At 41.6% G+C, this 27,477-nt stretch overlaps 1 protein-coding gene across 2 annotated transcripts in view; it reads right to left on the reverse strand.

Moving 5' to 3' along the window:
• LOC137847010 (transcription factor RFX3-like) overlaps positions 1 to 27,477 on the reverse strand; it is a 236,061-nt gene that overhangs the window by 56,894 nt on the left and 151,690 nt on the right. For both annotated transcript variants that reach the window (XM_068665209.1, XM_068665210.1), the window contains exons 5-7: positions 22,116 to 22,190; positions 11,896 to 12,077; positions 11,008 to 11,127 (exon numbers count right to left, since the gene is read on the reverse strand). In XM_068665209.1, the coding sequence (XP_068521310.1) occupies positions 11,008 to 11,127; positions 11,896 to 12,077; positions 22,116 to 22,190 (377 nt within the window). The remainder of the gene's footprint in view (positions 1 to 11,007; positions 11,128 to 11,895; positions 12,078 to 22,115; positions 22,191 to 27,477) is intronic.

A 27,477-nucleotide genomic window follows, 5' to 3' on the forward strand; every position in this document is an offset into this window, starting at 1 on the left:
AGCTGGTGAGGGGTCTGGAGAACAAGTCTTATGTGGAGCAGCGAATGGATAGGGATAGTCTTATGAGGAGTGGCTGAGGGAGCTGGGCTTGTTCAGCCTGGAGAAGAGGAGGCTCAGGGGCGACCTTATTGCTCTCTACAAATACCTTAAAGGAGGATGTAGCGAGGTGGGGGTTGGTCTGTTCTCCCACGTGCCTGGTGATCTTTGATCTTATTAAACAGATACTAGTAATGCTCCATGTAACTACTTAGATTTTAGCTTATGAGAAAGATCCCATAAGAATCAGGCATCCAAAATTCTGGGCATTCCTGACATTTTTAACTATACTATAACATAGGACATGTGATATTATGATAGCGTGCTCCCCCCCCCCCCCCCCCCCATACTTCTCGTTGCCCAGAGAAGTAGTGGATGCTGCATCCCTGGAGGTGTTCAAGACCAGGTTGGATGAGGCCCTGGGCAACCTGATCTAGTGGGTGGCATCCCTGCTCATGACAGGGGGTTTGGAATTAGATGATCTTTAAGGTCCCTTCCAACCCAAAGCATTGAATGATTCTATGAAAGTGAATGAGTGTTGTGAGTATGCTTCACTGGTGGAGACCAGATAATGCTAAGTGAGGATGAAGCAAACAGCTGTTGGGGTCCATGAGTTTTCTCAAATTCAGGACCTGACCCAGCAGATAAGCCCCATTCTCTCACCAGCCGAGTAGCTTATTGGGCTGGGGCAATAGACAGACACCATGGAGCAGGGTGAACCCTCCATAGTCCCTATTAAATCTCTAAGTGAGGTCTTTATAGCTGTCACAAAAGCCGCTTGCATACAGGCCATGCACAAACAAGAGACCCACAATGTCCCACTATCTGCTACAGGAGATTTTGCAATGGTAAAGTCACTGATGAGAGAAGCCCTGGAAATTCTTAAACCATACTTAGTTGCAAAATGAGATGAGATCCAAAGAGACACAGAACATAATGCAACACAAGGTGACGATGCGCAGAATGTCCTTAAGCAACTCCCTACATGGGCAGAATTAATGCACTGCATTGTTAACCATGAAAAATGTGCTGGGAGGAAGCACCAGCTGAAAAAAAAAAACAACAAACAAACAACTGAACACCTGCAGAAGAGATCATAAGGTGAGGAGACCTGTAAAAATGGGAACAGAAACTGAACTAAAGGAAAATAATTCTAGAAACCTGCAAGTGCAATCTTGAGAACAGAGAACTGAGTTATGGAAAAAAGCATTAGCTCTACGTATTCCCAGAACTGCAATGCAAGGTCAGCCTACTGCCATTATCTTGAGTCTGATCAAAGCATTCCACACAGGAGATACCAGCAAAAGGAGGTATCGCATTTCAGAGAACCATAGAATCATTAAGGTTGGAAAAGACCTCCAAGATCATGTGGTCCAACCATCCCCCTACCACCAATATCACCCACTAAACCATGTCCCTAAGCACCAAGTCCAGCCTTTCCTTAAACACCCCCAGGGACAGTGACTCCACCACCTCCCTGGGCAACCCATTCCAGTACCTGACTACTCTTCCTGAGAAGAAATTTCTCCTCGCTTCCAATATGAACCTCCCCTGCAGTAACTTGAGGCCATTCCTTCTTGTTCTAACTCTGGTTATCTTTCAGAAGAGGCCGACTCCCAGCTCCCCACAATTTCCTTTCAGGTAGTTGTAGAGAGCAATAAGGTCTCCCCTGAGCCTCCTCTTCTCCAGTATAAACAACCCTAGCTCCCTCAGCCGTGTGAGAAACGTGGTATATATGGTTGTCGTGGTTCCGCTTGAGTGGGCAGCTGAGCTCCACCACAGCCGCTCTCTCACTCCCCTCCTCAAAGAGGAATGGGGAGAAAATATGATGAAAAGGGCTCAAAGGTTGAGATAAGGATAAGCAGATCACGCAGTAATTATTGTAACGGGCAAAACAGACTCGGCATAGGGATATAGTAAGATTTATTGCTTATTACTAACAAGCGAGAGAAGTGAGAAACAAAGGAAAGAAACCAAAAGCACCTTCCCCCCCATCCACCCTCTTCCACCTCCTCCTCCCGAGTGGCGCAGGGGAACGGGGGAATGGGGGTTATGGTCAGTCTACAGAACTTCTTCTCTGCCGCTCCTTCTCGGTCACTCTCATCCCCTGTGCTGTGGGGTCCATCCCACGGGATGCAGTCCTTGACGAACTGATCTGGCGTGGGCTTCCCACAGGCAGCAGCTCTTCCAGAACTGCTCCAGATATGGGTCCGTACCACGGGGTCCATCCCTCAGGAGAAAACTGCTCCAACCTGGGTCCCCCACGGGCAGCAGCTCCTGCCAGGTCACCTGCTCCTGCGTGGTCTCCTCTCCATGGGCTACAGGTCCGGCCCGGAATCTGCTCCAGCAGGGATCTTCCACAGGCGGCAGCCTCCGTCGGTGCAGGGCCACCTGCTCCACCGTGGTCTCCTCCACAGGCTGCAGCATGGAACCCTGCTCCACCATGGTACTCCATGGGCTTCAGGGGGACATCCTGCTTCACCATGGTCCTCACCACAGGCCGCAGGGGACTTCTGCTCCGGCGCCTGGAGCACCTCTCCCCCTCCTTCTACACTGACCTTGGTACCTGCAAGGCTGTTCCTCACTCCTCTCACTCTCCCAGCTGCTGTGTGGCGCAGCATTTGTTTTTTTTTTCCCTGTCTTAAATATGCTCTCACAGAGGCGCAAAACAACATTGCTTATTGGCTCGGCTCTGGTCAGCAGTGGGGCCCTTACCAAACATGGGGCAGCTTCTGGATCCTTCTCACAGGAACCACCCCTATGGCCCCCTGCTACCAAAACCTTGCCACGTAAACCCACTACATTAGACTATACAGGGCCACAATGTGGCTGTCTGCATCCAGAAAAGAAAAAGGCTAGTTTCACCTTCTGTTGCAAGATGAATAGGAAAAAGACTTTTACTATGTCACAGGTAGGGGATGGCAACTCACAGTGTCCCAGTAGTGACAAATGTTGATGAATAGTGCATTTCAGTGGCTACACTACTACCAACCTTAGGACAGTGATTAATGTGACATGAGGAAATTAGATCAATGACACTACCTACCTCTCAACCCACCACAATTTGTTTAACTCCAACCTCATCAGTAAAAGACGAATTGACCCCACAATTTTCTGAAATTGGGCCATATGTAATCAAAGACACAGGCCAACAAAAAGTGTTATTTAATCCATCTTGGATAGTTAAATGAGTAGAACCAATGATGCAAATTAATATTTCCATAATCAAGCCAATTTTTCACCATTTCTAAGTACATCTTATTCAGGGTGGGTGGCATGGTAACATGGACAGACCCTTGCCTCTCCTGGCAGACAAGGACAGATATGACTGGTATCATAGGAACAGGATTGGGAGTTTTGAATACAGTAGATACAGAAATGCTCATAAATAAACTGAGCACAACAAAAAGTGATCTAAGCAAGTTAGAGCATCCATTGTGATCTTCCCTATTAGCAGTAGGAACCAACCAGTGGTTAATATCTGTTGCCTCAGTGGGAAAGAATTAATGAAAGAGACCATGATTTTATTTTGGATATGCTTGGTACAACTCAGACCAATGTGTCACTAGCTCTAGGTTGTATCCAAGGTCAGCTATGGATGCAGACTGCCATAGCAGTAATTATAAAGGAAGGTGAGGGAGGCACTTTACCCATGGAAGTTCAAAAAGTAATTTGGGATAATACAACCACATTTGAGAAAGAATTCCAGTCCTGGTGGTATTTAGTCAATTTCACTTATGACCCTATCAACAATAAGGCTATGGCTTTTGTCTTAACAATATGCAATGCATCAGAATATACTATATATCCAATTGTTGCATTGGGCTTATATCATAATGGGACTATACCCATTAGAACATAGAGTATGAGCTTAACGAAATGGGAACAGATGACAAACTGTTGATGTAGATGCATGCGTTGTGCAGGAACAACAAGAATTTATTTGTGAGAACAACACCATCAAAGCCCAGGACATCTGTCTAGGCACAGAACAAAATGTTTGTCACTTTGTAATACACCTTAATGAGACTCCTGGACTGTGCTTATATATATTGGCAAGGGGTGTGTTTGTATGAGAATCCTCTGTGAATTTATATTCGTAGGGAGTATTGCTGTAAATACAAGTAATCATCCAAATATCTGTATTTGCAATTTTTACTATGATTATAGGATGTGACTTTAATTACTCAGCTCCTGTTACATCTCATCAATTGTTAAAATCAAATTACAAATTATATCAGAGTCTATTGCCTATTCCTATTGGAATGAACCTCACATTAGTGAAGAAGCTACTGCAACATGATGCTTTGCACAAACCATATATGAAGTAATGGACAGAAAACCTTTATTACCATCCATCATGATGGTTGGTAAATTCAGGCTCTGCATCACCTGAACCTGGTACGGAGAGCTGATTGAATAACAGTGAGCAGCATTGTGGGGGGGCCTGGGTGACACTGATGGGGAAGAGGGGATGTGTTGACCAAGGATGGCACCAGATCAGAGCCTACCCCATAACAGAAGCCACCCTGGCTTGGGAAATAACAGAAGATATCCTGTCCTGAGAGATAACAGAAGCCATCCCACCCTGCAATAAAGAACTGCCATTCTGAAGAAACATAATGTATATGTGTTGAGAAATGATTGGACTATAGCAGATGAAATAAAGATTGTATGTGTATAAGAAAACAGGGGAAATTTTGAGTGGGTTCCCTCCTCTGAGGCACCCAGCTCGATTTGATATATGGGTACCATTAAATTCTTTCTGTTTTAATTAAGAGTCGACTCTTTGAGTGAATTCCGGATACCTGGGGAGACCCATTTTACTAGGGGAAACAATGTGACCCACTAACAATTCAAATATTTACTGAGTCTCGATTTTTTGTATTATCTCAAAAATCCAATTCATGCACTTATATAATTTATTGGTACTCTATTTTCATTAAAAATAAAGCCTTATAATCTTTTGGCTTGCTGATAAACAAACTCTAAGTGTTTTAGAAAAAGAAACCAAACTAAGCTCTAAAAATTTCAGGGAACTACAGGCCAGTCAGCCTCACCTCAATCCCTTGGAAAATGATGGTGCAGCTAATCCTGGAAACCACTTCTAGTCACATGGATGAGAAAATCATCAGTAGTCAGCATGGATTCACCGAGGGAAAGTCATGTTTAACCAACTTGATAAGTTTCTGTAATGAAATGAGTGGCCTGGTAGACAGGGAGAAAGCAGTGGACATTGTCTTAACTGAATTTAGGAAGGGATTCTAACAGAAAGGGATTCTATAGATACTTTTCTCAGAAAAGAAAGGCCAAGGAGAGTGTACCCCCCTCTGATGGATGAGAAGGGTGAACTGATAACAACAGACATGGAGAAGGCTGAGGTACTCAACAACTTCTTTGCCTCAGCCTTCACTGCCAGTCAGGCTTCCCAAGGTTTTCTTTTCCCTGAACCCGTAGATGGAGGCTGGAGGAGCAATGTCCCACCCACGGTAAGTGAAGAGCAGGTTCGAGACCATCTGATGAAACTAAACTAGTACAAGTCTATGGGGCCTGATGACATGCATCCCAGAGTCCTGAGGGAACTGTCTGATGTAGTTGCCAAGCCTCTCTCCATCATATTTGATGGCTGGCAGTCAGGCAAAGTCCCTGGTGACTGGAAAAAGGGAAACATAACTCCCATTTTTAAATAGGGTAGAAAGGAGACCTGGGGAACTACAGACTCGTGAGCCTCACCTCTGTGCCTTGCAAGATCATGGAAAATATCCTCCTGGAAGCAATGCCAAGGCACATGCAAGACAAAGAGCTGATCCAAGACAGCCAGCATGGCTTCACCAAGGGTAAATCATGCCTGACCAATCTGGTGGCTTTCTATGATGGAGTGACTACATCAGTTGACAAAGGAAGACCGACCGATGTCATCTACCTGGACTTTGTAAGGCCTTTGACAGGGTCCCACATGACATCCTGGTCTCCAAATTGGAGAGAGAAAGGTGGATCATTCAATGGATAAGGAATTCGCTTGAAGGTCACAACCAGAGAGTGGTGATCAACGGCTCTATGTCCAAGTGGAGGCCGGTGACGAGTGGTGTCCCTCAGAGGTCTTTCCTGGGACCCCTGGTACTGTTTAATATCTTCATTAATGACATAGACATTGGGATCAAGTGCACCCTCAGCAAATTTGTAGATGACACCAAGCTGAGTGGTGCAGTCAATACAACAGAAGGAAGGGATGCCATCCAAAGGGACCTGGACAGGCTTGAGAAGTGGGCCCACAGGAACCTAATGAGGTGTTCAATAAGTCTAAGTGCAAGGTGCTACATCTGGGCCAGGGCAGTCCCGGACATGAGTACAGACTGGGTGAAGAACTCATTGAGAGCAGCCCTGCAGAGAAGGACTTGAGGGGTTCTGGTGGATGAGAAGCTCGACATGAGTCAGCAGAGAAGGCCAACTGCATCTTGGGCTGCATCAACAGGGGAGTGGCCAGCAGGTTGAGGGAGGGGATTGTCCCCCTCTTCTCTGCCCTTGTGAGGCCCCTCTTGGAGTACTGCATCCAAGTCTGGAGCCCCCAGCACAAGAAGGATGTGGAGCTGTTAGAGTGGGTCCAGAGGAGGGCCACAAAGATGATCAAGAAGCTGGAGCACCTCTCCCACGAAGATAGGCTGAGAGAACTGGGGCTGTTCAGCCTACAGAAGACAAGGCTCTGGGGTGACCTCATTGCATCCTTTCAGTACTTAAAGGGGTCTTATAAAAAAGATGGAGAGAAACTCTGTGCTCAGTCAGATATTGAAAGGACTAAGGGGAATGGTTTTAAACTAAAAGAAGAGAGATTTAGATGAAAGGTTAGGAGGAAATTCTTCACTCAGAGGGTGGTGAGGCACTGGAACAGGTTGCCCAGAGAGGCTGTGGATGCCCCATCCCTGGAGGTGTTCAAGACCACATTAGATGAGTCCCTGGGCAACCTGATCTAGTGGGTAGCATCCCTGCCTATGGCATGGGGGTTGGAACTAGATGATCTTTGAGGTACCTTCCAACCCAAGCCATTCTATGATTTTTTGATTCTATGTCTTTAGGAAGAGCTTTGACACTGTCTCCCATGAGATCCTCACAGAGAAGCTGCTGATGTACGGGCTGGATGGGCAGACAGAGAGGGGAATTAAAAGCTGGTTGAACAACTGGGCCCAGAGGGGCACAAAGTCTAGTTGGAGGCCAGTCACTAGCAGTATACCCTAGGGGTCAACACTGGGTCCAGTCCCCACTTCTTCCCCATTTTCCCAGGCTGATCTTCATACCTTCATTCCAGACTCCTCTTTTCCCCATTGTTATTACTGCAGGTTACACATAGTCCCTTCAATAAGGCAATGAGCAGTGTAAGGAGGCAGGCAGGGAGCTGTCATGATCAGTACATAACAGTATCTCTCTTCTGCTCCTTCCTTCTCACACTTTTCCTGTGCTCCAGATTGGATTCTCCATGGGCTGCAGTTCCTTCATGAAAGAACAAACTGCTCCAGTGTGGTCTCTTCCACAGGCTGCTCTGTGAATACCTGCTCTGGTGCTATGGAGTTCCTCCTTCTCCTTTTTCTCTGACCTTGGTGTTTGTACTGCTTTCTCACCACCACCACCCCCTCCCAGCCTGTGTGGTATATTTTTGCCCTGTCTTAAAAATGTTTTCACAGAAGTACCACCAAATTTGCTGACTGGCTCAGCTTTGGCCTGCAATGGGTCTGTCGGTGAGCCAGCTGAAACTAGCTGAGTGTGGCACAGAGAAGCCCATTAACCACTAGCAAATCCTTGCCCCGCATACCCAATAACATGAATGTGACATATGTAGGAAAGTTGCATGACCTTCAAATCAAGAAAGAATGAAGAAAAGTGAGCTGTAGCATAAATTCAGTCTACACCATTTGTCAAGAAGTAAAGAACTAGAGGTGCCTATCCAATGAGATGGAATTGATGGAAGGGGGTTGAAATTGATACAAATGAACAGAAAAAGCTGACATAACTGACAGCTGATTCAAAAGGACAGAAGATAAATACATTTTTCCAAGAATTTTCCAGAAAGGAAAAGGGAACATTTGTGATTCTTAGATTCTCTTCACTCTGAATGTCTTCTTATAAGAGAATTATTGCACAGATGTTAAAATGACTTTTTTTAGTTCTTAAATAAGATTAGAAACATTAGTAAAAACAGAAAATGAAGATTAATACTATAATTTGCTTTGTTAGGACTAAGTCCTTTAACTCACATTAAAACATGCTAGAGTTCTGAATAATGAAAGATAAATTTTATATAAGTTACAGATATACATCAAACTTCTCAAATATATAGAATCATAGAATCACAGAATATCCCGAGTTGGAAGGGACCCATAAGGATCATCAAGTCCAACTCCTGGCACCACACAGGTCTGCCCAAAAGTTTAGACCATGTGACTAAGTGCACAGTCCAAACACTTCTTAAAATCTGACAGGCTTGGTGCAGTGACTACTTCCCTGGGGAGCCTGTTCCAGTGTACAACCACCCTCTCGGTGAAGAACCTCTTCCTGATGTCCAGCCTAAACTTACCCTGCCTCAGCTCAACACCAGTCCCATGGGTCCTATCACTGGTGATTAAGGAGAACAGGTCACCTGCGTCTCCACTCCCCCTCGCGAGGAAGTTGTAGACCGCGATGAGGTCCCCCCTCAGCCTCCTCTTCTCCAGGCTGAACAGGCCAAGTGACCTCAGCCGCTCCTCATATGTCTTCCCCTGTAGTCCCTTTACCATCTTTGTCGCCCTCCTCTGGACACTCTCCAGCAGTTTCATGTCCTTTTTATACTGTGGTGCCCATAACTCCACACAGTACTCAAGGTGAGGCAACACAAGTGCAGAGTAGAGGGGGACAATCACTTCCCTTGACCGACTAGCGATGCCATGCTTGATGCATCCCAGGATATAGTTGGCCTTCCTGGCTGCCAGGGCACACTACTGGCTCAGTTTCAACTTGCTGTCAACCACAACCCCCAGATTCCTCTCTGCGGGGCTGCTCTCCAGTGTCTCGTCGCCCAGTCTGTACGTGCAGCCAGGGTTGCCCTACCCCAGGTGCAGGACTCGGCACTTGCCTTTGTTAAACTTCATGTGGTTGGTGATCGCCCAGCTCTCCAATCTGTCTAGATCTCTCTGCAAGGCCTTTCCACCCTCATCAGGGTCCACAACTCCTCCAAGTTTGGTGTCATTGGCAAATTTGCTCAGAACTCCTTCTAGTCCTACATCCAAATCATTTATAAAAACATTGAAGAGGACTGGCCCTAAAATGGATACTTGAGGGTCCCCACTAGTGACCATCCGCCAGCCTGATGTGGCCCCATTAACCACAACCCTTTGAGCCCTGCCCATCAGCCAATTGCTCACCCATCGTATGATGTTTTTGTCTAGCTGTATGCTGGACATTTTGTCCAGTAGGATCCTATGGGAAACCATGTCAAAAGCCTTGCTGAAGTCCAAAAAGATCACATCAGCTGGTTTCCCTTGATGGACTAGATGGGTGATCTTATCATAAAAGGAAATCAAATTTGTTAAACAGGACCTACCCCTTTTGAACCCATTCTGGCTGTGACCTATGACTGCGCTGTCCCCCAGGTGTGCTTCAATAACTCCCAGGATAATCTTCTCCATAATTTTACCAGGCACTGACATGAGACTGACAGGCCTGTAGTTACCAGGGTCTTCTTTCTTGCCCTTCTTGAAAATTGGCACAACATTTGCCAGCTTCCAGTCTACTGGGACCTCTCCAGATTCCCAAGATCGTTGAAAAATAATTGAGAGAGGTCCCGCGATGACATCAGCCAGTTCTTTAAGCACCCTGGGATGGACCCATGGACTTGTATGGATCTGGGTGGAGCGGCAAATCCTGCACACGTTCAGGGTCGGTTGGGAGTTTGTCATTCCCACCGTCATGGTCCTCTCGCTCAGGGCACCCAGGGTCCTGAAGCCTATCATCAACATTGAAGACAGGTGAAGAAGGCATTAAACGTCTCTGCTTTGCCGATGTCATTGTCTGTGATGATACCTTCCCCGTCAAGTAGCGGACTGATGTTTACTTGGTTCTCCTTTTTCTGTTAACATATCTAAAAAAACTTTTTTTATTGTCTCTCAATGATATGGCCAGCTTCAACTCTAGTTGGGCTTTGGCCGCAGGAATTTTCTCCCTACAAACACGAACAGCATCCCTGTATTCCTTCTTTGTTGCCTGACCCTCCTTCCAACAGCCGTACACTTTCTTTTTCCGTCTAAGCTCCAGTAGAATATCCCTGGTCAGCCAGGCCAGCCTTCTGCCCCGCCTGCCTGCCTTCTGATATTTTGGAATCACCTGATCTTGTGCTTTTAGGAGGCAGTGCTTAAAGACTGACCAGCACTGATGGACGCCAATGCCTTCAAAAGCAGCTTCCCAGGGGACCTTGCTGGCTAGTTCCCTGAGCAGCCTGAAGTCTGCTTTCCCCATATCCAGGGCTGAAGTTTTGGTGGCAGTTTTCCTTCTGTCACCATAAATTCTAATTCAAATAATAAATAAATAAATTCAAATATATACTAAGCATGTTTCATAACTGTAGCAAAGTCTTAGTTCAGAAATGCAGTTGTTGTTGTGCAGCTTAAGGAATCATGGTTTGCTATTTTTGCTTTTATTGTCTAGATGTGTCTCTTTTTTCCCCCCTTCTCCAAACCCTAGCTTCTGAGGTCTAGTAAATACATGAGAATCTTGATTTTCATTAACATAAATAACAAAATACTTGGATGTTTCCAAAATGTTCAGAAAAACTGCATCATGTGCTCTGTCATGTCTGCTGGTATCAGACTCCAGTAATATCAATTGCAGAACTGCCAAACCTTTATTTTTCACAGAAGTTAAGCAGTTCATCTTTGCCACATAGATAAGGACAGGTAAGTCTTGAAGAACTAGAAATATGAACAAAATACTTTCATTTATTTAACAGCTTACCTATGTTTCTGCTGCATGGGTTGTTGTCTCATAGCCATATATTGCATATCCTCTTGTAACCGATTAAGGGGAGAATCTGGTTTGACACGGATCCCATAATAATGATATTTGGAATTTCCCCTTTATGAAAGAACAAAAATAGCATTTTTATGCATATACAACATACTTTACAATTTGCCTTGACTGGAAAACAGTACATACAAGTTAGGCTTGACTTTCCTCTCACACTAGTATAAAACTTGTATAACTACACCAGCTTCTGGAAATCATTTCACTTTAACTATATTTTCCAGCATTTGACCATTGCATTTCATTTAAATAGAATAAAGAAAATAAACCATATAAATGACTTATGCAGTCACGGGGAATAAAACAATTCCATAAGTGGGGTATGCTCCTGAGTGAGTGAGGGTGTATGTATATTTCACTAGTCAACTTCAAACCTGATCATCTGGAAAGCGTGAATAGAATTGGGCTATCTATATTCATACTTATGTGAGCGCTGTTGGTGTCTCTGTGGATGCTAGTAGAGACATTACTCTGTTAGCTTGTGTGGTTGACTGTGATGGTGTTATGTTTGCATTTGCATCTTTGGAACACATTCAGTCTCATGACTATCTGGACATCCAAATGGGAACAGCAGAATCTGCATCCATTGGACTGAGATAGGAGATATCTCCTGTGTCTTAAGAGTACACAGGATTTGGCAATACCAGACTGGGAAGCAGTAATCCCTTAGGTCCTGAAGTCCACTGAATTTGGCAACTCCTTTAACATAAGGTTTTAAATATTTTCTGTTTGCTTGTTTATTTTTTTAACATACAAGCTTCACGTTCACAATTATTATTGATATTTTCTATTATACTTTAAGATTTCATTAATGCAAACCTGGTTCCCAGTCTTCTGGTCCGTAATCCCATGAAGATTGACCGTATGAGTTTCCCAAAGGAAGCAGCATTGACTGGATCTAACTTGTGCTCCTGACAATGACGTAAGTAATGATTGTAAAGGGTACTTCTGGGGAGGCTCACTCCTTCTGCAGTTTCATAGTTGTCTAAAAGCCATTGGAGCTATATCAAATATGAAAGATTGAACATATGTAAATTCAGTGTTACTCTACTAAAATAATCTTAACTGTACAAAACAAGCCTTAGATATTTTTAAGATCACTCCAAAGGCATATTAAAGTCACTTTGTTCTTCAAGCTATTATAATCTCTTTAAATACTAGATATGCAACGATGCCTTAGTATCTTTTAGAATTACAAGGAAATAAAACTCACTGCACTTGTGACCTCAGATAGCTTCACTTCTAAAAATATTTCAGATTTAGTACCATACATTAACAAAGTTATTTATGCTTTGATGACAAATTGTTCTCGCTCCAAGGAAATAAAATAATCAATGTAATTTGTATAAATTGCAGAAAACAAACTGCTTGGATTAAACACAGTAACAATACTTCTGTAATTTTGGAATTTTATACTGCTTTTCTTCACCTGAAATTAACAAAAGACAAAAAAATAGTTTATTCTTTGTATTTGGAAGAAAATAAACCCTATTCATTTAAATGAAGTACTATTAAATATAAGGTAAAAGCAATCTAGATAACACTAAAAACAACTGGTACATCTGTAAAATATTATGGGCCCGGTTCCCTTCTGTTGTAAGCTGTTTGGCTTTGACTTTGAAGAGGAACAGAATGAGTTGTGGTTTTTTTTCTCCATGTAATTAGTATCTAATAGTAAAACAGTATCTAATACATCATTGTAACTTACACATAGTATACATTCAAAAATATAGAACAAATAGTAACTAACATACACACAAAACCCAAATAAAACAGTCACTTTAATGACATTGAATGGTAGAGGAGGATGACAGAATAAAATGGAAATATTTTTAGTGTTCATATGTAAATTCTGTGGTTTCAGTTTTTTGCGATGCTAAAATTTTACATAGTGTACAACCCCCTCCCCCATGGTTTCATATCCTTGGAATTTCCCTTCAATTTCAGCTTGAATAATTCCTAAATTTTGTTTTCTCCTTGCATTTACTTTGCGTATTTTCTTAATTATGTGTCCTGGTTTCAGTTAGAACAGAGTTAATTTTCTTCCTAGAAGAAAACAAATCAGCATGATCATCCAAATTTTACAGGTTCAGAAATCTTACTAAAATTCTGGGCTTAGTTTGAGCATCCAAGCCATGGATTTGTTTTTGGCATTTGGAACAAAATTTTATTCATTTCAATTCAGTCCACCAAAGCAATTAATATGACAAAAATATAAGTGTATGAACTACAGTAAAAGATATAGAAGGTTAATGAGACATTCAGTATGTTACTCTGCAAGGTTATTTACTAACAGAGCACTGAAAAAATTCTGTTCCACTGATCTTTGGTATAATTTGTAATTTAAAGAACACAAATATCAATATTTTAATGTCCATTACTCATGAATGTACTGGGTCTGGCTGGAATGTTAACTTTCCCTGCAGCAGCCCATACAGTGCTGTGCTCTGCACTTGTAGCTAGAACAGCAGTGGTATCAAACCAGTGTTGTGTCTGCTGCTGAGCAGTGCTGGCATAGCATCAGGACTCTCTCTAACCCTCCTAGGGGGTGGGCAAAAAGTGAAAAGAGAAATATCACCAGGGCAGCTGACCTAAACCAACCAAAGGGATATTCCATACCATATGATGTCACACTCAGCAATAAAAGGTGGAAACAGGAAGAAGAGGGGAGGGGTGGGCTCTCATTGTGAAAACGTCAGTCCTCCTCCCGAACACCAGCTACGTGTGTTGAGGCCCTGCTTCAAGGACGTGGTCAAGCATCACTCATTTGTGGGAAGCAGAGAGTAATTTCTTTCCTCTGCACTTCCACATAGCCTTTATTTCTTTGTTTGTTTGTTTTCCTCTCTTTTTTTCCTTTCCCCCTCCCTTTCCCCTTTCCCTTTTTTTTTTCCCTTTAGTTAAATTGTTTAGTTCATAATAATCTTTCTATTATTATTATTATTATTATTATTATTATTATTATTATTATTATTATTATTATTATTATTATTATTTCCCTTTAATTAAATTATCGTTATCTCAACCTGTGAGTTGTTCTTTGCTTTACTTCTTCCCCTCCTCATCTAAGGAGGGGAGGTGAGAGAGTGGTTGTGGTGTTTAGCTGCCTAGCACGGTAAAACCACCACAGTCCTTTTTGGCGCCCAACGTGGAGCATGAAGGGTTGAGATAACAATAGAATTGATTAAAACGCTTATAACTAACACACTTACTTGCTAGTCACCATGTTCAGTGTCCTGTTAATAATGGCTTGTTTGATCATATGTCATGCAATCCGTGTCATGGTCTCCTTTCTCCTCTATATCCGATCCGAGAATATGCTACAATCTGTGTTTGTTTTTTTGAATTCGCTGTGCTGCCAACCACTGGCCTTGAATTTAATCTGGCATTCAGGCTGTGCACTGTTATCATTTCGGTCTCATGGAAACTATCTTTTAGAGAATATTCAGAACTATACTGCCTTCCTTTCCTCATCTGGAAGTCAGTTTATGAATAATATCAGGAATTGTACCTCCTTCTTCTTTCCCAGGGGGCTAATTATAACATTTTTTGAGTACTTTGAGTAGCCATGTGTAACCCATGTATTGCTATTTCTAATTCTGAATAACGGGTTTCCTTTTCTCTCTAAGATTAGTCAATTGTTTAGAAAGCTTACCTGCGAATCTGTCTCGAAACAGTCTTGTGGCAAGGTGTGTGGGATGATGTTGGCAGGTACCTGTCATGGGTGTCTCCTCCAATAGTTTTGAACTTCACCCCTGAGCAAGTGAAAAATACTAAAAACCTGGTAGAATGTTTGAGAGTTGTATGTCCTGACCCTGATAATACGACAGCTTGCATTGTGCTGGGTCCTGGCTTACTCCGATCAGGCAGTAATTAACACTACCCAGCACCCTCCATGGGAGGAGAAGGTCTCTGAATCTGATGACCAGATAACACACACTGTGGCTAACCCAGAGGACCAACCATCTATGGTATAAGTTGCCCCCATAGTCAAGACAAAACAATGGAAGCGGAGGTCAGCTTGTTTAGTAAGGGAAGAAGCTCCTCCTAAGAAGGAGGGAGAAGGGGAAAAGGCAGGCACCTCTAAAGCAGAGCCATCACAAAAACAGCAGGAAGAAGAGATGGAAATCATAAATGAATCAGAAACCACCCAATCCCTATCCCTGAGTGAGTTGCGAGAAATACGAAAGGATTTCAGTTGACACCCAGGTGAGCGCATCCTCACCTGGCTGCTTCGAAGCTGGGACACTGGGGCCAGTAGCCAGGAACTAGAAGGCAAGGAAGCCAAGCAGCTGGGATCCCTCTCTAGAGAAAGGGTCATTGACAGAGTAATTGGGAGAGAGGCACAGGTTCTCAGCCTCTGGAGGCGACTCCTGGCAGGTGTGAAAGAAAGGTATCCCCACAAGGAAGATATTCTATATCAAATAGGCAATTGGACCGCCATGGAGAAAGGTCTCCAGCACCTGTGGGAATTAGCTGTGCTGGAGATGGTTTATAGTGATTTGGACAATGCCCAGACACCTACAGATCCCGATGAAGTCCAGTGCACAACATCCATGTGGCATAGGTTTGTGCAGGGTGCACCATCATCACATGCTAGTACGCTGGCAGCAATTAATTGGGATGAGGGGATGGGACCAGCAGTGGATGCTCTGTCCTGACAGCTTCAAAAATATGAAGACAATCTCTCTGTTCCACTACGGGCCTGCATCTTGGCTATGGAGAAACTGTCCCAAAGGCTCCACCACCTCGTAGAACAATCATCTCCCTCCTCGCCCAGATGGAGTAACATTTCAGCCACTAAGAATCGGTATTTTCCTGCTCAAGGAAGAGTACCAGGGACACACACCATGTGGCACCTTGTGGTCTTATCTGCGTGACCACAGGGAAGATATGAGGAAGTGGGATGGTGAACCTACCTCAATCCTAGCAGCTGGAGTACATGAACTGCGAGGAAACACAGCAGCAAAAAGGGGGTCTCCTAGGAAAAATGCTGCTCTGTCTTCTGTTGGGCAGTTCCCCAGAGGCAGTAGAAGGCCTGATGTAATTCTTGACCCTGATGAAGGGACCTCTGCTTCGCATCTGCAAGAATTAAGTGGCAGACACTCCAATCAGGACTAGAGGGGCCCTGCCTCTGGCCAGGTAGAAGAGAGGGATAACCAGATTTATTGGACTGTGTGGATCCGATGGCCTGGCACATCAGAACCACAAGAATCCAAAGCTCTAGTGGACACTGGCGCACAAAGTACCTTAATGCCATCGGGCTACCAAGGGACAGAGCTCATCTGTATCTCTGGAGTGACAGGGGGATCCCAACAACTAACTACTGGAAGCTGAAGTGAGTCTAACTGGGAATGAGTGGCAAAAGCATCCCATTGTGAACTGGCCCAGAGGCTCCATGCATCCTTGGCATAGACTACCTCAAGAGAGGGTACTTCAAGTATCCAAAAGGATACCGGTGGGCTTTTGGCATAGCTGCTTTGAGCACAGAGAAGATTAGGCAGCTGTCTACCCTTCCTGGCCTTTCAGAAGTCCCTTCCATTGTAGGATTGCTGAAGGTTGAAGAACAACAGGTACCAATTGCTACCACAAGTGTGCACCGGTGGCAATATCGCACCAACTGAGACTCCCTGATTCCCATCCATGAGTTGGTTCACCGTCTGGAGAGTCAAGGAAGACTCGCAGGAGTCCTTTTTCCCCACAATGAAATATGTTTCTACTGACTCTCCTTTAATTCAGAACTACTAAGATTTAGATTACAGTGAATATATTGGATGTACAGTTCTGTTTTAGTCATTTGTGGGCAATTTACCAAGCACAATAAATAAAACATGCAACATTTTTTTACTGTAGACCTTTGAAAGCCCATCTTTATATTTACTTTCTTACAGAAAAGATCACTAGCACTCTCATGGTTAGGTTTCTACACAAGAGCTCTATGCAAAGATGCAGGAGAAGCAAGATTCAAGTACCCAGACATTTGTTGGGAAAACAACACAGTGGTGCCCACGTTGTCCATCAGGTTCCTGGAGTGCACTGAAGGCTGCTTCCTGCTACAGCCATGCTGACAGGGAACAGCACATTGCTAGATTTACTGCTCGTAAACTAAGAAGACTTACTTGCAAACATAACTGCCAATGGTAGTCTCAGATACAGAGATCATAATATTGTGAAGTTTAAGATCTAGCTGAGCACACTGAAGACCAGTAATAGGACAAGGACCCTGGATTTTGGAAGAGCCAGATTCAATATGCTCAGAATCCATCTGTGAAAGATTCCATGGGAAGCGTCTATGGAGAGCAAAGGAGCTTGCAAGTGCTGGGAGTTATTCAAGAACAACCTCTAGTAAGCACAAGAACAGTCCATTCCCTACAATGGGAAAGGAGGAAGGCAGAGACCACAAGAGACCACCCTGGCTTAACAATGAGCTTTTGAATGTGCTTAAAAGTAAAAAAGAAGCATACTGGCTATGGAAATCCTGTCAAATACCCATTGAGGATTACAAGAACCTTGCTAGGGCATGCAGAGAGGAGGCAGTCAGGAAGGTTAAGGCTCAGCTAGAACTGAACTTGGCTAAAGATGTCAAGAACAGCAAGAAAAGGTTCTTCAGATACATGAGCATTAAGCAGAAGTACAGGGAAGACATAGGCCCATTGCTAAACAGGGCAGGGAAATTAGTTACTAATAATGCTGACAAGGCAGAGGTTCTCAATACATTCTCTACCTCTGTCTTTACTGGTGTAGCTGAACCCCAGATCACAGGATCAAGTCGCTATACCACCACATGTTTTGGCCCACCAGTAGTAGATGAAAGGCTGATCTGTAGCCTCTTGCAAGGGCTCAACCCACAGAAATTTAGGGATCCAGAGAGAATTCACTCCAGGATGTTAAGAGAAGTAGCTGACTGTTGCAAGGCCCCTGTCTAGAGAGATCAGGGTATATCCCTGATGACTGGAAGAGAGCAAGTGTCACACCCCTTGACAAGAAGGGCCCAAAAAGAGACCCAAGGAAACTATACACACATTAGTCTTACTTCAGTCTCTGGTAAAATAATGGAATGAATCCTTCTAGAAACTGTTATAAATGAAATGAAGCAGGTGACTGGGGAAAAAACAACATGGATTTAACAAAGGCAAATAATGCCTGACTAAACTGATACCCTTCTACAACAAAGTAACACTTTCTGTTGATATGAGGAGAGCAATGGATATTGTTTACTTGGACTTCAGCAAAGTGTTTGATACTGTTTTCCCATAGCCTCCTCTTAGACAAATTGGGAAGATGGGAAGGAAATCGGCTAACAGGCCACACTCAGAGGGTAGTGATCATTGTGTTTTAATCAGGCTGGCAGCCTGTCACAAGTGGGGTCCCCCAAAGATTGATATAGGGCCCCACACTGTTTAATATCTTATAAGTGATCTGGATTATGATATTGAAAACGCCTTCACCAAGTTTGCTGATGACACTAAACTGGGTGGTGAGGTAGACATGTCAGAAGGGAGAGCCATCTTCTAGAGAGACCTGGACAGGCTGGAAGAATGGACAAGCAAAAACATAACCAAATGGGATGACATAACCAAAGAGCCCAGTACAGGCTAGGATCTGTGTGGCTGGAGAGTAACCTTGCTGAAAGGGACCCAAGGGTTCTGATGGACAACAAGCCAAACGTGAATCAGCAGTTCACCACTGCAACAACAAAAGTAAATCCTGGGCTGCATCCACAGGGACATTACTAGCATAGATGGAGATGTGATCATGCCTTTCTACTCAGCACTTGTCAGGCCTCGCTCGAAGTACTGTGTCCACTTCTGGTCTCCATAATTCAAAAAAGATGTTGACAGACTAGAGAAGGTCCGAAGAAGGGCCATGAAGGTGATCAAAGGGTTGGAGAACCTGCCCTATGAGGAAAGACTGAAGGAGTTGGGTCTTTTAACCCTGGAGAAGAGAAGGCTCAGGGGGAACTAATCACAGGTTTCCAGTATTTAAAGGGCAGATACAAAGAAGATGGAGGCTCTCTCTTTACAAAGAGCCACATGGAGAGGACAAGGAGCAATGGGTACACGCTGCATCAAGAGAGGTTTCATCTTGATATAAGAATGATTGTTCTCACTGGAAAAAAAACAAAATTCTATCACTGAAACAGCCTCCCCAAGGATGTGGTAAATTCCCCATCACTACAGGATTTCAAGATCATAGAATGGCTTGGGTTGGAAGGAGACTCAAAGATCATCTAGTTCCAAACCCCTTACCATGGGCAGGGATGCCACCCACTAGATCAGGTTGGTTCCAGACTTGGACACAGTACTTCAAGAGGGGCCTCACAAGGGCAGAGAAGAGGGGGACAATCCCCTCCCTCAACCTGCTGGCCACTCCCCTGTTGATGCAGTCCAAGATGCAGTTGGCCTTCTCTGCTGACTCATGTCGAGCTTTTCATCCACCAGAACCCCTCAAGTCCTTCTCTGCAGGGCTGCTCTCAATGAGTTCTTCACCCAGTCTGTACTCATGTCCGGGACTGCCCTGGCCCAGATGTAGCACCTTGCACTTAGACTTATTGAACACCTCATTAGGTTCCTGTGGGCCCACTTCTCAAGCCTGTCCAGGTCCCTTTGGATGGCATCCCTTCCTTCTGTTGTATTGACTGCACCACTCAGCTTGGTGTCATCTACAAATTTGCTGAGGGTGCACTGTCTATGTCACTGATAAAGACATTAAACAGCACTGGTCTCAAGACAGACCCCTGAGGTCCACCACTTATCACCAGCCTCCACCTGGACATAGAGCCATTGACCGCTACTCTCTGGGTGTGGCCTTCAAGCCCATTCATTATCCACTGAATGGTCCACCCTTCAAATTCATCTCTCCAGTTTGGAGACCAGGATGTCATGTGGGACCCTGTCAAAGGCCTTACAGAATCCAGGTAGATGACATAGGTCAGTCTTCCCTTGTTGACTGATGCAGTCACTTTATCATAGAAGGCCACCAGATTGTGCCTGACCAATTTGCCCTTGTTGAATTCTAACATTGTCACATCCAGACTTTGATTTCTTACTTGTTGCTTTATAATAATATTGGAATGGTATGAAATATTTTACACAGGATGAGTAAATTGACTTCAACTTCAGCAATTATAAAACATTGTTTTAACTAATTTGTAATCTAATCTCATGCAGAAAGAAATAAGTAAAGGAAATAAAATAGAGGCAGAATTTAAAAAAAAAAAAGCATTAAAATAAACAGGCATTAACTTAGGCAACAAAACTCCAGAGAGTCTAAGAGAGGTACAGTACAAAAAGCTAAAGCTTTGAACCAATATTTTCTAGCACTAAAGATTTTGTCACAGGTTAACATACCATGTGTAGCGTGAAAGGTAATACTAATTAATTATGAAAAAATTCTACTCTAATACATAAAAAACACTTTTAAAATAAATATCAAATTATAGCCATGTAAAACAAAATGAAGAGCTAGTTGAAGAAAAGACTAAAACCATACAGAGGTCTTTTTTTTCACGGAATCAACAATAGATCCCTCTTTGTCTTTCGGTAGTTTTGAAAATACCTCAAAACAGTTAAGGAAGAAGAAGAATCAGGATAAACCTACCATTAGAGACACATGCAAATCTCATTATTAGGAAGATATTTTAACCAGTGCATGACAGAGTAAATAGGAGGATACAGCTTTCTTACGTAGAGAAACTTGTCTTTTAATTTTTATCATTTTCAGTGTCAAGATTCTGGACTTCCTTGTCATATACAAGAAAAACTTATCAATTCTTTATATATCTAAGACAATTTTTTTGCAAAATGCCAGACATCTATCATCCATTTATGATATTAAATTAATCTTAGCATATTTCTAGGTTGTCTTAACATTGAAACAATTATTTTTTAAACTTCTAAGATTATCTAAAAAGTCCTTCACATTGTACAGAATTTAATTTCCCTCACCCAATTTTAGCATTTTCTAAGAAAATTAATTTCTCTTCCAAGAAATGTCATTGACTCCTGCTGCCTTTTTCTACTATGATGGGAAAGTTTGGCAGAACAATTTTGTTTTTCACCTCCAGATTATCGCATTCTTAGAAAAGGATGGGGGGGAGGGGTGTCAACAAATCAAAACAAGTGTATATTTTTGTTTTTGAATGATAGTCTCTACCTAATACGCTCATATATTCATGTCTCAATATTTGCATTTCTGTAGTAAAGGTAAACATATATTTTTCAGATTCTTGTATATGTTAGTAAGGCTGAGAAGAAAAAAGGAAGTAGCTATAGAAACTTAGCACCATTAAAAATACAAACTTATTTATACCAACTAAATAAAAAACATTATGTTTGCATGAAATTTCATAAAAGACTAGCACTGTTTAAAAACAAATTGAAGATTAAACTTTGAGCCTCTCCTTTACCTAAAAGGTTATATTTAAAGACTTTACCACTATATTTGTAGCCATCTTTTTATGCAAACATTTTTATCTTTCTCATGGAAAATTCCTACAGGATTTTCAAAGCCAAAACAAAGCAAGAGGAAGAAGAATAAAACATATTTCAGACTAACAGATTGTTTTCTTTTTTTAGCCCATCAAAACTCATATTAAACTCATTCAGAATGATGGAAGGATTAAAAAAGAAACCTAAAGAATATTATTTATTCAAAGTGTGTTCTGCTTCTTTCCCCCTTTACCTGCTCCTAAGTTATTATATAGGGCACACAAATTATAGAAAACTATTTTAATATAATGTCAAACACAAACCACTTTAAAATTAATTGACTATTATTTCTACATTTACATTAGGACCTGCATAACAGGAAATATGTTAAGCTGTGTTAACAAAATACAGAACCTGAAAAACAGATGCACTCAGGTTAATGTGTCATGACACTTAACCTGACAAAATATAGCAACAGAAGATGTAGATTACAAGCATCTAAAATGGAAAGATTAAAAGCAAAAAGTAACAATAGATTAGGACAATCTTGATGTGGGCTAAGCATACAGAACAAACAAGAGAGTAGCTTACATGAAAGAAGAGACAACTTACATGGCTGTTAAGAAGAGAACTTCTGTGAGTAGAAAGACCATCAGACTTCTGCAGTGTCTCAATCGCCATTTCAATCTGATAATAAATGTCATTAAAAAAAGGACTCAAAACAAGATAGTAACAAAGGCTGATCAGAAAAAATCTGATAGAATGCCTTAAATTCAATAGAACTATCTAGTACAGTCCTGGCTAAGGGATACATTCTACTTAAAGGCCTCATTCTGAAGTTCCCATGAAGGCAGACCTCCCCAGTGAAGTCAGGGAAGAAGTTTTCTTGCATATGTATTGCAGGATTCCACTTTCAAAGTCCAATTTACCTTCCTCCCTGCTCAGGAAATGAGAAGTGGATTTACCAGTAAGCTACATTGCAAACAGAAACAAAAATAATAAAAAAAAAATCCCAAACAAAAACCTAAAGAAGGTCTCAACATTTCTTTCTTCAAGTATTTGAGAAAGATTTGTGCACAGTTTGAACCCAGGAATGTGAATTAGAAATAAAATTTCTGTTCTCTGCAATCATAGGTTATATCCCAGCTGTTCAGTATTTTTTCTGCCATTAGGATGTTTTTCCAGCCGTTGGACAGGGTATCACCCCTACAGACTGTTAGAGCATTATTTGAATATCCACACCTCCTAAAGTACATGAAAACTGAAGGTTTACACAGACTGCAAGATCCACCCTTTAAAAAAAAAAAAAAAAAAAAAAAAGAAGAAAAAAATAATCAGATATGTTCAGAATAATTATTTTAAAAGAAAAAATATGATATACCACTAATTATACAGTAGTGTTACTCCTAATACAAATGTGTAGGGACAACATATCTATGCCCATTCCCATTCTTTTCCCTAATTAATACATCTTTTGATTAATTCTACAATGACAGCATTAAAAATAAAACTACAATCTAACAGTAGTTTAGCTGCAGAGCTAGAATAACAAAGACACTGAAAGTGATAGAGACAATGGGATGTACAGTAAAATGATGTTATTAGCTATATTAAATGGAAAAAAAAAAAACACAAAACAAAACAAAAAAACAGAAAACTAAAAGCAATGGAAAAGCTATCTGTAAATGTAAAACCTCTTATTCTACCAGTAGACAGCTTTTAAAAAAAGCCCTCTCTACCCTACTTTAATTCTTACAGTACTATTCAAAGAGTTTATGATGGCAAATTATACTACTAAATTTAAATCACTCTATATACAGCATAAACCGGAAAATATTTTAGATTTTTAGTGCATATATATGATTTATTTCCTCCTTTTTATAAGCTAACGAAATAGTACTTTTACTGTAATAACCATCAATGAAAAAGAAAGTCTCTTATAACTGTCTAATATTAGAAAAATAATCATTTTTACAAAGGGATACAAGTATCTGATTATTATGTAAGAAAATATACTTCATTATTACAGAAATAAAGTCCTGATTTTTTTTCTTGCTTCTGTGGAAAATACTATTAGGTCAAACTATTCAATCAGACAGAAAAGGTCAAATTTAAAAGGATACCATATTGTAAAAATTTAAAGGCTAAGATTTCATTATGCTAAGATCAACTTTATACTGCAACCACAGAGTCACCCATCTTAACATGATATTATAACACGATACATATTTTGAATCATAATTCTGAATCTTACTCCACCTTGAAAATATCTTCTTTACAGTAGTACTATAGGACTACTGTCCTGCCTCCTGCTGCTTGTTCCAGGTACTACACTACCTTCTCACTTCACTGAGAGAAGTTTTTGTGGCCTGTACAAAGAACCAATCCTTGAAAAATATAAATTAAGAAGTACTATATCTATCTACTTAAAAAGAAACACTTCCCTGTATTGGCTTAACATGGCAAGGGTTTGGTAGCAGGGGGGCTGCAGGGGTGGCCTCTGTGAGAAGAGCCCAGAAGCTGCCTCATGTTAAATAAGAGCCAGTTTCAGCCATCTCCAAAAAGGACCTGCCGCTAGCCAGAGCTGGACCAATAAACACCTCTGGTTGTGCCTCTGTGAGAGCATATTTAAGAAAGGGACAAAAATTGCCATGCAACAGTAGCTGGGAGAGGAGTGAGAAATGGCCTTGCAGACACCAAGGTCAGTGAAGAAGGAAGGGAAGGAGGTGCTCCAGGCACCAGAGCAGAAGTTCCCCTATGGCCTGTGGAAAGGACCATGGTGGAGCAGGTTGTCCCCCTGCAGCCCATGGCATGCCAAGGAAGAGTAGATTTCCACGCTGCAGCCCATGGAGAGGAGCCCACGGTGGAGCAGGTGGGTCTGGCCTGAAGGAGGCTGCAGTCTATGAGGAGCCTCTGCCAGAGGAGACTCTGGGCCAGATCTGCAGCATGTGGAGAGGAGCCCACACAGGAGCAGGTGAGCTGACAGGAGCTGCCACCCATGGGGGTCCCGTGTTGGAGCAGTTTGCTCCTGAAGGATGGACCCTGTGATCCATATTGGAGCAGTTCTTGAAGAGCTACTATCTGTGGGAAGCCCATGTAGGATCAGTCAGAAAGGACTGTATCCTGTGGGAGGGACCCTGCATTGGAGCAGGGGAAGACAGTGACCGTGAAGGAGCAGCAGAAACAAAGCATTATGGACTGACCTCAACTCCCATTCCCTGTGTCACTCAGGGGAGGAGGTTAGAAGAGTGTGGATGCGGGAGAAGGTGTTTTTAGTTTGCTCATAGTTTCTCACTGTTCTAGTCTGCTAGTGATAGACAATAAATTATATTACTATCCCTTTGCTGAGTCTGTTTTGCCCGTGATGATAACTGGTGAGCAAATGAGAGAGTGGTTATGGTGAATCTCAGTTGCCAGCAGGGTAAAACCACCACAGGTAACAGCATAACAACAGAAGTAGTTGAGGGAATAAGTCACTAGGGAATACATCACTGATATTGCCACTGAAGACAATATATCTGTGACCATAGTACCATAAATTTTAAAACCAGAGATCTTACTGATTTAAAAAGCATTATGATCAGCTTGTCGGATTTTTTTTGCATAATGTAGGTCAAGAAGTGTTCACTACTGCTAAAACTCCTCATTAATTATTTCTTCAGTCTCATGAAGCCTTGCTGAACTAGAGCAGGTCTTTCAAAAAGACATCTGATCTGTATATAAAGTGATAAGTATTCACCATATTCTCGTGCAAGCTGTTAGAGTATTATTTTTTTTCCTTCGTGTACACTATTCCTCATCTAAAGTTGATAGATTGTACTTTGAGCTTTACCTACTTGTTAAATATCTCTTTACTATCAGAAACTTTTTTCCCATGCCGGCACTTAACCATAAACAAATAATTTCTTAAATTCTCTAGCATGTAAATTGAATAGGCTTAACTTGAAGGCAGACTTTCAAGACAGTAAATCATTTCTTGCTCCTTTTTAAAACTTCCAGCTGCTCCTGGGCTCTTTCTCTAAAGTTAGAAAGCTCATGGGTTGAGATAAAGACAGTTTAATAAGAAAGAAAGGAGAGGAGGTAAAAAAAGATACAAACAAACAAACAAAAACAACAACAAAAAACAGGGTAATATGAGAAGTAGAAATGTCCTTGACTTAGTGCAAGCACTGCTCAGTAATGTTGAGGGATTTTTGAAACAGCAAGGAGGCCATGACTTGTTTCAGCTGAGCAAACCAAGCTGCCAGGACAACTATGAGAAGTTCCCATGACAGTGTTCCCACATCACCCGACTGAGGAATTTAAAAAATATTGCTGCCAGCAGCTGGCTTCAAGGACGGGATCTACGTGACTGCTAATCACAGGGGGGTTGTTTTCTTGCAGTTGTTTGAGTGCTTTTGACCAATAATCTTGTGTGAGACACTATCCGCCCCTGTTAAGTTTGCTATAAAAGTCAGGCTATTTGGGTAATAAAGAGAGAGCAGAGAACATGATCTGACCATACTGGTGTCTGTCATGTTTTCAGCCGTCCTTCCTGCAACAAACTAAAACATAAGTGTGTTATCAATTATCAATGTTATTTTCATTCCGAATCCAAAACGCAGCACCACACCAGCCACTAGGAAGAAAATTAACTCTATCCCAGCTGAAACGAGGACATATGGTTAGTGATAACTAATGACATGCAGATCAATAACTAGTGACTGCAGATCCTAATGCTTGTCAGAAAAAACAGGACTAGTGAATAGAAGCTCCTCCCTGGCTGACAAGCATAATCTGTTTTTTGTAGCTATATACAAGTTTTGAAAGTTTTGACATTAGAAAAATTTGATAATATTATTCTAATTTTATCAGAACAGTCCTTAAACATTCACATATGGTGAAAAGTGTAAGGTGATATAAATTCTATTATTTAGAGGGCAGATAATTTTCTAATTAGTCTTCTTGCTGTAGTTGCCCCTCCTTTGATAGCAACTGTCAGTAACCCACCCAGACTCATCTTTCAATTAGGATACAACATGTAATATAGTTTCAAACAGCCAACTAACTGGGGCAAATTGCTTTTCCTACAATGTGACCACAATCTATTCTTGACCCATCCAGAACAAGATGGTCATTTTACAAAGTTGTTAGTCTAAGTGATATGTGGTAGAGAAGGTTTTCTAATTTAGGTACCATCTTGTTTTAGTGCTACTCTTTTCTTAAGAGGCAGGAAAGTAATTTAGTGGAACTAAATAGGCCATCTAAGCATTTGATGGAAAGAAGGGAGATAATAGTAAACAACTAAACAACTTTCCTTCGTATGTACTAACGAACACTTTTACTAGAATATTATCTGAAAATGAACAATTTCTAGGATTTTGTGCACAAAAATACTAATAATTCTTGCTGTAGCTTAAAAAGGACAGCTTTGTTTGGGCTCAAAAATCCCGTTTAATAAAAGTTTCAAAGAAACTAACATGAACAGAACATTACAAGCAAAACCATCGGATTTAAGGCCCCAAATAAATCTTGAAATTTTGTTATATTATTAAAAATTAAAAAAAAAGGAAAAAGTGAAGATTAATTCTAGGACCTTTTTATCTTTATTTTTTTTAATGTACAAAAAAGAAATTACATAATTAAAAAAAAAAGTGATTTTTAAGTTTCATTATCTAAAACCCAATAACATGGACTTTAATCTGTTACCATTCCTTTAACCAAAGTAGAATTATTGGGAATCCTAAAATCTTATCAATATCATGACTAATTTACTAGTTACAAAAATTTAATCATTTGCTTAGTGAGGGTGAATAAAAAAAATAATTAAATCCTCTGTTGTAAACAGTGAAACAGAAATAAATATTGATATGGCAAAAGTGTCAGGTTATAATAAGCCCATGCTTGGTTCAAGTGTCTCCATGTGAAAATTATCCAAAATTAATTCAAAAGATTTGAATATGTTTGCTGACTATTACATTAGCAAGCATGCCTG

The sequence above is a fragment of the Anas acuta genome, chromosome W, assembly GCF_963932015.1.
Source record: "Anas acuta chromosome W, bAnaAcu1.1, whole genome shotgun sequence".
Classification (NCBI taxonomy): Eukaryota; Metazoa; Chordata; class Aves; order Anseriformes; family Anatidae; genus Anas; species Anas acuta.